This window comes from Equus quagga, chromosome 10 (assembly GCF_021613505.1).
Source record: "Equus quagga isolate Etosha38 chromosome 10, UCLA_HA_Equagga_1.0, whole genome shotgun sequence".
Lineage (NCBI taxonomy): Eukaryota > Metazoa > Chordata > Mammalia > Perissodactyla > Equidae > Equus > Equus quagga.
Window position 1 is genome coordinate 111329522 of NC_060276.1, and position 12105 is coordinate 111341626.

At 38.3% G+C, this 12105-nt stretch overlaps 1 protein-coding gene across 3 annotated transcripts in view; it reads left to right on the top strand.

Moving 5' to 3' along the window:
- The window catches only part of PIR (pirin), a 91250-nt gene that overhangs the window by 48672 nt on the left and 30473 nt on the right, over positions 1–12105 (top strand). For all 3 annotated transcript variants that reach the window (XM_046673633.1, XM_046673631.1, XM_046673632.1), the window contains exon 6: positions 6658–6742. In XM_046673633.1, coding sequence (XP_046529589.1) covers positions 6658–6742 — 85 coding nt within the window. The remainder of the gene's footprint in view (positions 1–6657; positions 6743–12105) is intronic.

A 12105-nucleotide genomic window follows, 5' to 3' on the forward strand; every position in this document is an offset into this window, starting at 1 on the left:
TTTCCCTTCTAGTCTTCTCCATCTTAATGAATGAATGGTACCATCACTCACTGCTCAAAGTAGAAACCTGGTGGTCATCCTTATTCTGTCTTCCCCCACCCACGTCCAGTCCATTAGCAAAACCTTTCTATCGTTTTAAATCTATCTCTGTCTCTCCCGTCCGGTGCCTAGCCCTGGCCAGGCCCAATGCAGCAGCCTCCTCCTGGGGCTCCTCTCTCCTGTTCTTACTCCCTTCCAGTTCTCCCACATGGTAGCTCAAGATTTTTATCTTTAGGATAAAAGTTGGATCAATGTGTTCCCATTGTACTTTTAAAGAAATCCTAAATACTTTACTATGGACTACACCTGACTGGCTCTTTTCTAACTCTCTCAACTCATCTCATGTGATTCCCTCCAGCCACCTCATTGTGTCTGCATATTGCTCTCCTCTCAGTTTCTGAATCCTCCAAGCTCTTTCCTGCCTCAAGGCCTTTGTACATGCTTTGCTCCTTTCTCTGCCCAGAAAACTCTTACCCCCAACTCTTCTCATTCGAGGCCTTGCATTACTCCCCTATTTTATTTTCTCTCTATATACCCTATTTATTTCCTTTATAGCATGTGTAATTTGTATTTAATTTGTTAAATTACCTTCCTCGTTAGAAAGTACGCTCCACAAAGGCTGAGCAGATGTATTATTCACCGATATACATATCCAATGACGAGCGCACTACAGGCTCTCCATCAATATTTCTTGAATGAGGGAGCTAATTAATAAATGAATGAAAACTTAAATAGGTTAATGAGAAGATATTTTATAAAAAGGGAAATACAAGTGGCCTAATTAATACACATGAAGCATCTAGAATAGTAGTGCTTGGTACATACTAAGCCCTTAATATATTTAGCTATTTTTATTCTTATATTAATATTATTTAATAATATTTGTTAAATTAAAAATAATATCACCCAAACTAGCAGTCACATTAAAAAAGTAAGGAGATACTAACTTCTGCTTCTTAAATTAGCTAGTATTAAAAAAAATAAGATGGTTAACATTTTGGTGAGATGGGTGCTCTTTATAGGTAGTTACCAAGTGATTTGACAGGAACAATTTGGATGAAAGCAATTCGGTTAGTATCACAGCTGATCAAAATGATTGTTCAAAAACAAATACTGCTAGACACTGGGCGTTCAAATATTGGTATTTGTACTATGGAGGTGGTGCCTTTAAACTTTTTTTAGGTGAAGCTTTTTTCCTTACTTTTTCTTTTTGTCCATCTTTTCCAAGATTTTCAGGTATTTTTTCTTTTCCTTTTCTTTTTTTTTCCCAGCAATTAATCCTTCCCTTCTCTGTTTGTGACAAGGATATACTGGGGAAAAAATCTAAATGGGCAACAAGAGGGAGTTTGTTGAAATGAGTTAACATTCTAACACTAGGGGTTTAGATGGGGGAAAAAAGAATATTTAAAGCACATAATGAGTTGAAAAACTGCCTTGTGGTGTAGCAAAATTACCAAGACTAGAAAAACCAATGACTAGCAGTGAACATGTTCAGCAAAATTGCTGCTCACTCACATGATCGTGTTGACCAGTTTGCTTCTGGGCCACAGTGCATTTAGCCATAAACCTACAGATATATCAAGAACCTTTAAAACGTCTAGACTTTTAGACCAAAAATTTCACCGTGAGGGGAAAAAAAATAGAAATGGGATCAAAGACTTATATGCAAATCTATTCATCAAAAGTTAGCAATGATGCAAAAAAAAAAATCCCGTAAAACATAATGTCTAACGTTAGGGGGATGATCCAACATGAGGGTGATGTAGAAACACTGTTTCTTTCTCATTTAGGATATTGAGGATTTGCACTTGTCAGTACAGTTGCTTAGAGTAATTTGCTTAAGCAACATATAGTAAGATTGAGAAGTTGAGTGCATTTCCTGAAAAATCACTAAATCATAAAGGGTCTTTGAAATAGTTCCCAAAAAGACATGTGAAAGCATTTATTACAGCTCTGATATGTGACAAATTGCTGCCACTTGCTTTTAAGGAAGGCCAGCGCAGTGGCAAAATTAGCAGGATTCAGGGATAAATGGGAAGTTATCTGTGAAAGGAGCAGTGGCAAAATGAAAGATATTTCCTTTGTCATCCTCATGCATGGCAACCAAGGTAGTATGCCCTTTTCTTTTTCTTGGGAAGACATCTTAAAACCACATGGTTTCCATGTGGAAGTGATTTCACCTCCTAATTAAGATCACATTCATGAATGAAAGCAGAGGAAGGAAGCCAGCTTGACAAGGGTATCATACCCTTACCAGCGTAAGCGGGAAGTCTTTGAAGGCTGTAAGATGAAGGGAGTTGGGGTTCGGAAGGAAGTGGTTTCGTAGACCTTGTTTTGTCTTGGTTGTTTTGCAGTCATTATTGGAATGGTGTCTTAGGCTCATTAAGGGTTTAAGTCTGACATATTTATAGAGAAAGAGAGACAAGGCTTGTCTGGATTTGGCAGCACCCCTGTTGTTACAGGTTAGCCAAAATTTACCCTTAACCTCTCTGAAGAGTTATGTTAATTACCTTCTGGAAGCTTTGCCTACATGATATTTGAACTGTAAGATTTTAAGCCATTAGGCTTTTCAAATACAGACTAAAACATTTAAAGATAAGTTTTCTAAACACTTTTCATAGAGAATTATGAAATGAGAAGAAAGACAAAAGAGAAATAGCTTTGGATTTTGGTACCTGTGCAGGTACTATTAATCAGGACCAGAGAAAAGGAAAAAAGAAAACAATTTTACTGATGGAATTTAAGTGCATTAGTTCTGTTCATGCTGAAACAGATCTGTGGAGGAATGTTTTATTTTAGGTTGTCATGAACCAATTTATTTTAATCCTGTGGAAATAGACACATTGATAGCTAAATTTAAACCAAAAAAAGAATGATTTGTTTAATTAAATTCTCATTCTATTTTGAGAGTCTATTAATAGTTTAATACTATACATAAAAATAAGCAAAACAGAACACAGGAAAGAATGTGCCTGATGGCGATATTTCTTTATGGTTGCAAATCAGCAGTGTGTGTAATAGAAAAATTAAATCCAGGTTTGCTCAGAGGGCATTTGAGGCTTGCGTTATCATCCTTGAGTTAAATAAACATAATTTACATTTGCTGTTTCAACAGAATTACCGTGGAAGATCAAAATTAAAAAAGGAAAACCTACCTGCTTTTCAAAAACTGTGTGTGTGTATGTGTTGGTATATTTATATACATACACACACCTACACATACAGTCATGGGAATAGCTTCCAAACTGAGTTTTATTCTGTTAAGGATTAACTGAAATAGAATAATATACATTTAGGTTTGGGGTAGTTGATTATTCAAGACTTGTGTTACATTGAAACCTTCAATGATCTGTTTTTCAGTATGAGAGGGATATTAGAATTGGAATTATTTTCTAGGCTATAGATGTGAAAAACACCTTCAAAATGAATTAAAAATTTCCCTTTAGCCCTTTTCACACTGTAAGACAATAGGATATATTTGTGGCTTTATAACGTCTCTCATTGGTTTCAGTTTAAAATTTTGTAAATGAATACATAAATATAGAATTCTGTGTGTGTTTGTGTGTGCGTGCACACGTATCTGTGTAGTGGCAGTCTTAGAGAGATAGGTTATGATTTTTTGGACAACACGAATTAGGTTGAGAAGCTGGAGGCAGGAAGAAAAGAGAAAGAGCTAGCCAGGAGGGCAGGATTGATGGCTGAGGTTGAGGGCAAAATAAAGCGAGTTAACTAGCCGCTCCCCACTCACTCCCACAGCACTAGTTGCTCTCCCTTGCCACAGCCACATTCTCTCTTCTCTACAGCTCTATTCTGAGAAATCAGGAGGGAATTAAAAAAAATTAAAACATGGGGGAAAACATTAATTTTCTGACTCGGAATTTCAGAACCAGAAATAGACTTAAACGTCAGTGAGTTCCAACACCAGATTTTCAGATGAGTGAACTAAACCCAGAAGAAGATAAGTGCTTCGTTAGTCAGCAGGAGAAGCAGCGCTAGCATCAAAGACTCCTAGTTTCCAGTTCAAGGTTATTTTTATGACTACGTTCTGGGAGTATTTCTAGGAAAAATTAAAACAAGAGCCTTTTGTGATTAATCTCTTCACTATAGGCAGGGGTACTGCCTCTGCCACTGAGGCAGAAGTTAGGAAAGATGCTTAAACCAAACATGGGTTCTTTTTCTGGAAGAGAGCAAAATATTGCCCAGGAAGAGAAGTTATCTGATATTATGGGAAGCTTACCCTTGATCTTTTTAGAGGTAATTTTAGAAGTCTTCATCAGACAAAACCAGATCCTTTCCAGATGGTCTATTATACAACTAATGATACTGGAGAATCAGACCCTGTGTCCCACGGGTACTGCCCTTGTTTTATGTATGTTTCAAGCTCTTCAGATTGATTGTGAATCTTTGGCCTCAGGTTGCACTTGATGTCACGGGTCTTTCTGGTTTCATTTATGTGTGCACAGGGGAATTTGCTTTTCCAGTCTTTGAAGCTGTATTGATGCAGCTTGATCTTCTAAGCCAAGTAAAACCACCTACCAGACTATTTAAAGCCGGAACCTTCAATACATGAGACATTGATTGGAAAGGGAACAATCTTCTATAGCATTATTTACACTTCTCTATCCAAAAATTTAATGTGCAGACTGATACTTTGACCATACTGAATCACCTGTCCTGAAGAGAGGCATTTTGCTAAATATAGGTAAAGATATTGATGAATGCCCTATATATACTATAAATAAATGCATTATCGTACATGGGATTTTCCATTATGAAACATTATTCAATAAATATTTATTGGGGCTGGCCCCGTGGCTGAGTGGTTAAGTTCTCACGCTCCGCTGCAGGCAGCCCAGTGTTTCATTGGTTCGAATCCTGGGCGCGGACATGGCACTGCTCGTCAAACCACGCTGAGGCAGCGTCCCACATGCCATAACTAGAAGGACCCACAACGAAGAATATACAACTGTGTACTGGGGGGCTTTGGGGAGAAAAAGGAAAAAAAAATCTTAAGAACAAAATATGTATTGAGCAACTACTATGTGACAGGCACTGTGGGTTGACCCTAGGTGAAAAAAGCAAAAATATCCATGTCCTCATGGAGTTTACATAATTATTCTCTGCAAAATGATGCCTTTATCAAAGATAATAAATAATTCTGGGCTCTGGATTCTCTCTTTTGGTCTATTTCCATGTGCATGTTTTTAATGAATGTAAACTTTTTATTAAGATAACATATACACAGAAAAGTATACAAATCAAGTGTACAGCTCAGAGAATTTTCACCAAGTGAAGACACCCATGAAACCAGAAACCAGGTCAAGAAACAGAATATTGCCAGGCCCTAAAAGCCCCCTTTTTAACCCTTTCCAGTTATTAACCTTCCCAAGGTAACCAGTTTTCTAACTTCTGACACCCTAGATTAGTTTTGCCTTGTTTTGAACTTTATAGAAATAGAATCACGTGGTATATGGTCTGTGTCTACCTTCATTTGCTCAATGTTGTGCTTGTGAGATTCCTCTGAGTTGTTGCATGTATTTGGTTCATTCGTTCTCCTTGCTGTACCGTATTCCATTGTATAAGTATATTGCAATTCATTCAGCCATTCTATCATTAAAGACATTTAGAATATTTCCAGTTTTGGGCTGTTACTGACAGTCTTGCTGTCAAGATTTGTGTACATATCTTTAGGTGAACATTTCTGTTGGGGTACACCTATGAGTTGGAATGCTGGGTCATAGATGATGCATATATTCGTCTGTACTGCATACTACCAAGCAGTTTTCTAAAGTGTTCATACCAAGTTATAGTCCCACCAGCAGTGTATGAAAGTTCCAGTTACTCTACGTCCTTGCCAAATTTGATGCTATGTGCTTTTTCATTTTTGTGTGTATTTTAAGTTTAAAAAAAGCAGAACAGAACCACTGGGGCTTTTTGATAAACAATGAGACATAATAAGGTTTGTAACAACAGTGATAATCCCTTGGATTTTAGTCTATGCCAGGGATTCAGAATGGTATCATATTGAATTACAAACTCTGCTTAACTGTTGATGGAATCAAAGCCACAGTTTACAATACAAAAGCCTGCAAAAGTTTGCCTTTCTTATGTTTGGAGTTATGGCTTTTTCAAACCAGCAGTGGTGGACCACCTTTTTTTTCAAGAGGGCCAAGTTAGAACAAATAAAAATATTTACAGGCCACTTTTTTTGAATTTCAAAATGGACGTGGCTTTGCTGAGACCTGGAGAAAAAACATACATTTGGATGTGAGATAACCTAACATATCGAGTGGAAGACTGGAGGTGAGAAAGTTGGAACGACTATTGGCCAATAAACTCTTAATATCAGACTGTATTTGAGAAGTGGCTCTAGGAAGACTGTGGTCATTCCTGAAATGAACTTGTCAACCATATTGTCAAGCTAGGAGGGCTAACTTTTAGACCAAGACTCTTAAGAGAGGGCTGTATTGGCAGCCCATCTCCCCACTTTAACAGCACTTCCCAAGGAAGAATTGTAAATATAATGGGTCCAGGCCCCGGGCCCATCACAGAAGGGCCCCGCTGAAGTAAAGAACCTTATTCTTGGAAAGACGCTTATGGTTTCCTTTTTCTTTTCAGTCCAAGATTTACACTCGCACACCCACCTTATATTTGGACTTCAAATTGGACCAAGGAGCAAAGCATTCCCAGCCTATTCCTAAAGGTATGATGTCTTCTGGGGTTTAGTGATGATTTCAGGGCTAACAACAAGGGACCGTGTTCTCCGGAATGTGCTTGTTTCTGAATCTCAGCACAAAGTTCTATGAACTTTATGTTTAGTTATGTTTAAAATTAGCAAATGCTGATGAGGACTTTCAAGTTAAGAAAATCAGGAAGAATTCGTAAAATGTTAGGGACGGACCGTCCGAGCTGCTCCCCTCATCATACAGGTGTGAACTTGAAGGTCCGATAGGTTACTTCCTTGTTCAAGGCCACGTAAAGACCTGCTGGACAAGGCAGGACTTTTACCATGTCTCCCGACTTCTGGGCCGCTAGTGACTCGCAAATTCTGGCCTTATTACTTACGAACAAGTGCATCGTTGACTGAGATACTCGTATCTCTTGATAAAGGCATTGTTGTGGAGGACTTAGCTTTAAATTGACATTTAAGTCCAAAGAATAATTAGAAAACTTCCAAGTATTTAAGACTAATTTTATTTTTTAAAAATGGCTGCACCTCAGGTCATTAGGCATCCTCCCACCCATTATTTTCTTCTTTGGTTTTTTCATTCTGGCTATTTTTAAGTACAGAAAAAAATTTTAAATTAATTCACTTTAACATATGCCTCCCTTTACACATAGCTTTTCTAACAATAAGTGTGAAAACACATATGCTTGCACTTTTAGTGCAGTGCTTTTTTTACTTTTGAGTTTGCCTCCCTCTGATCCCTTTCCCTCCCTTATGCACCCATAGCAATGCCCTCCCTCTGTATCCCAGATCCAGGATGAATCCCAGTTATATCCTTGAAGTAGACCTTGCTGTATTTTCTCCATACTCACTTTTCTGCACTGACATCTATGTGCATGTAAATATACACATATACAGGGTTATTTTGTCATTGTTTTACTAAAACAGAATCATATTAGAAATACACTTTTGCCTCTTGCTTTTTTGACTGAGCAATATCTCCTGGAACTCCCACCCCATCTACTTGTCTTGTTCTCTTTGATGGCGGCATTCTGTGCCTTGGGTTGTCTACAATGCATTTAGCTATTTCCTGTCATCAAGCACTGCCTTTGTTCCTAGTGCTTGCCTACTGCACACTGGTCGGCAGTGCACATCCTTGTATACAGGTCCTTCCATATGGGGACTTATTTTGATGTGACGGGTTTCTAGGATGGTCACAAAGTATATGCAAGTTTCATTTTAAAAGGCATTGTCAGATTGCAGTCCGAAAAGACAGTCACGCTTTCCGTCAGCAGTGTATGAGAGTACCAGTTTCTCCATGTCCCCACCAATGCTGTGTATGGTTCCTGTTCTTTTATATTATTTTGTCACTATGAATTTTAGACCTGAGATTGGTTTTCAAAAGCATTTTTGGACGGATACAAAAGCAAGTAGCTTAGAAATGCATGTTTATCATTGAGTCACTGTGAAGCCACTTGAAACAGGTTTTATAAACCCAGCTGTGAAGCAGAAGAACCAATCTTTTCCAATATGTCACTTCCAGTTATAGTCTGTCCTCTCTCTCTCTCTCTTTCCTTCTCTTATACACACACACACATATGCACACTCACTCTCTCATCCATGCTTGAGTTGCGTTGGGTGACCAATCCAAAGTTTTAGCCTTCCCTGTCCAGTGCTAGAGAAATAATTAATTTAAGTATGACAAAGGACTTATTATTCACGGATTTGATAGTTCTGGCTGCCTGTCATCAGACATATTGACTGGTAAAATTACGTGTATAAATTTTATTTTCAAGTTAAGGTCACCCTTTGTCTATTTTTTTATACCACCTTTCCAGGTCCAATTCCATTATAAAATCCAAGAACTGTCTAAATTCACTTTATTTAAGTGCTTTGCTGCAGCAAATATTCCTTGAACTGTGTGGGTTATTGGCTGGGTCCTGGGCATGTTTTGTTTATAATACTTTGATTGTTTTGTTACGGTAAAGGGATTTGACATGGATGTCTGGGTTATGTTTGGCTTGTGGCATAAGCTTTGCAATCTAACTAATTTACTGTTGACTTTGTTGTATCATTACCAAACTAAAGGGTTAGAAATAGAGGCAGACACTGCTACCATCCCATTGATGATACCAGGAAATGCATCTTTTCCAAGGGACTTCCAGTTAAGGGAGACTGGAAACATTCTCATGAACCAGAATAGGTTTTATCTGAACTTATTCCCATAAATAGTATTGGGATCGATTTTTACCGTCTCTTTATTTCCTTCGGGCAAGGCATGTTTCTGTGGAGTTGTGCTAATCTTGCAGAAAACAGATGTTTCATGCAGTGATGATTTGGAAGGCAGCTGATATCAGGAATTGAGCTGGATGGTGCATCACTTACAAAGAATCCGATTTATTGAGTCTCTGACAGTACCAGATGCCTTTCACATCGGCCACACATTTTTCATGTTAGCTCTTGGCTAAAGGAAGTAGTTGTTGTTTTGCAGTGACTTTTGCCATCTCTTGCAAAGCAACCTGATTTTCCCTGCTGTAAGCTGATATACAGATAACACTGTTTGTTATCATTCATTGAGAAGGACATAAATCTGTATTTCTAGGAAAATATCAATCTTTTCCAAGAAACTTGTGCCTTCTGGTCCTCATGTCCCTTTTGTCTTCTGACTGACTGCATCCCAGTTTGGCCCTCAACAGCCACTCTGTTTATTTTTCCATCTTCCTTCACAGCGTCTCTCCTACTAGGTATTTAAAAGCATGATCTGGAATGTTAAAAATGAAGGATTGTTATGGTATGGGAAAATGTAATTTTGTTAAGCCTTTTTTGCTTCCCTCAACTTTTAACTTTTCTTTACAGTATATGTACATCAATCAACAAAATTTCTTTAGAGAACATATAGCCTACTCTTCTCTGGTAAGCAGAATAGTGGCCCCACAAAGATGTCCACGCCCTAATCACTGGAACCTGTGACTATGTCACCATACATGGTAAAGAGGAGGTTGCAGATGTGATTAAGTTAACCATCTGGAGATGGGGAAAGTGCCCTGAATAATCCAGGTGGGCCCAGTATAAGCACAAGGAGCTGTAGAAATGAAAAAGGAGACAGGAGTCAGAGAATATGAGATGTGACAATAGAAGCAGAGCTCACAGTGATGTAATTGGTGGTTTTGAGAATGGAAGGTGACCACAAGGCAAGAAATAAGAGCAGCCCCTAGAATCTGGAAAAGTCAGGGAAACGAATTCTCCCCTAGAGCCCCCAGAAGAAATGCTACCCTGCCTACATCTTGATTTCAGACACTGGAGACTCATTTTTGGACTTCTACCTTCCAGAACTGTGAGATAATAAATTTCGGTGTTTTAAGCCACCAAGTTTGTGGTAATTTGTTACAGCAGCAATAAGAAGCTAATACACCCTCTTAAACATCACTAATATGTTTTTGCCTCCGTGTTTACCTTCCAGGGGAATAAAAAGGAAAGGAGCCACATCAATTATATCTCAATAAAGCTGGAGGAAAAAAGAAATAAATGCTTTATAACACTTTTTGAAAAAATAGATTTTAATCCCTGCATACAGCAGCTACTCAGTAAGTCACATTAGGATATATTTAAATAAATCTTATTATATTAGTTATCTATATTGCTGCATAACAAATTACCCCAAAACTTAGTGGCTTAAAACATTGGTTAGCTTACAGTGTCTCACAGTTTATCTGTGTCCTCTGGCTCAGGAACTCTTGCAAGGCTGCAATCGAGGTGTCAGCTGGGGCTGCAGTCATCCCTGGGCTCCCTTGAGAAGGATGCACTTCCAACCTCACACCCATGTGGTTGTTGGCAACATTCAGTTTCTCAAGAGTTCTTGCCTGAAGTCCGCTGTCAGTTCCTTGCCACGTGGGAGTCTCCATAGGGTGGCTTACAACATGGCCACTGGCTTCATCAGAGCCAACAAGTGAGTGAGCAAAAGAGGATCAGCAAGATGGAAGCCAGAATCTCTATGTGACCTAATCTCAAAAGTGACATCCCACCACTTTTGCCTTATTCTGCTGGTTAGAACCAAGTCACTAGGTGCAGCCCATACTCAGAGAAGAAAGGCTGTACAGGGCATGAATACCACGAGGCAGAGGGAGTCTCAGAGTCGACTTGCCAGCTTATGATCTTGGTTCAAAGTGCCGCACATTTTGCCGTATGGTCAATGAGTCAAAAATGAAGTAGTGACTTTTTTCTCTTGCCTGTGATTTTCTTTATTTCTGGAGAATACATGGTGAGTTCTCCTTAGAGTTCCTGCCTAAATGTCTTTTCATAGTCATTATCTACTTTTTAAAGGAGAATGCCCCAAACATGAATGATTCACGTGGAATTTTAGATTTTCAGGTGTTCTCATAGAGAAAGCAAAAGCTGGTTTTGTTTACTACACAGAATACATGATTTAATTCATGGGTAGTTTTTGCAAAGCTTTCTAATGTACTAATGTACTAATGTACTACTTACCAGTAGTACATTAGAATATTCAATCATGATTCCCCTCATACTTAGAATATACCCGTAACAGTTATGGATATTAATCAGTAAGTCTTCAGAGCAGTGATAAACATGAACCAGAGCTTGAAATATAAAATTATCCAGTGGGAAGCTTCATGTCATTTTCCTTTGGGTGGGTTGTCTGTCTTTTTCATATTGATTTGTAGGAGCTCTTTATATATTCTGCATTGTCAGTTATTTGTGTTGCAGATATCTTCTCCCTTTTTCCTTGTTTTTCACTCTTCTGTACTATTATATTTCCCTACATTTTAATAAATAAAAGCTCCTTAATTCTATCAGTCTGTTCCTTAATGGTTGGTGCTTGCTGTAGCTTCTTTAATAATCTTTCCCTAATCCAAGATCATGAGAATGTTCTGTTGGAGATGCTTTCTTGTTTTGCCTTTCATATTGATTTATCTACACCTGGAATTGCTTTTCTTGTGTGGTGAGGTACAATTGCATTTTTTAAAATGTGGTTTTGAAAAAGATAGAAAAAATGGCGAAAATCCATGATGGGAAATATCGTGAACATTTTTGGAAGCTCACACTTCACTGAATCATCCTGTAGTAATAACAATAACCATAGCTAGCATTTATTAAGTGCCTACTGTTTGCCAGAAATGGCTCTAAGAACTTCCTGTGTACTAACACCTGTGAGCCTTATAAGTCCATGAGGTAAGGACTGTGATGATTCCATTGTTCAGATGAGGAAACTGAGATACGAAGAGGTTAAGTAACTTATTCAAGGTCAACTAGCTAGTGAGTGTTGAGGCTGAGCTTCTAACCCACACAGTCTGATTTTCACTGTGACTCTTAACCACTAAGTATCAGGCACAACAATGGACCTTTCGTGACGAATACCCTGTTGGTAGTGCCTTGGGAGT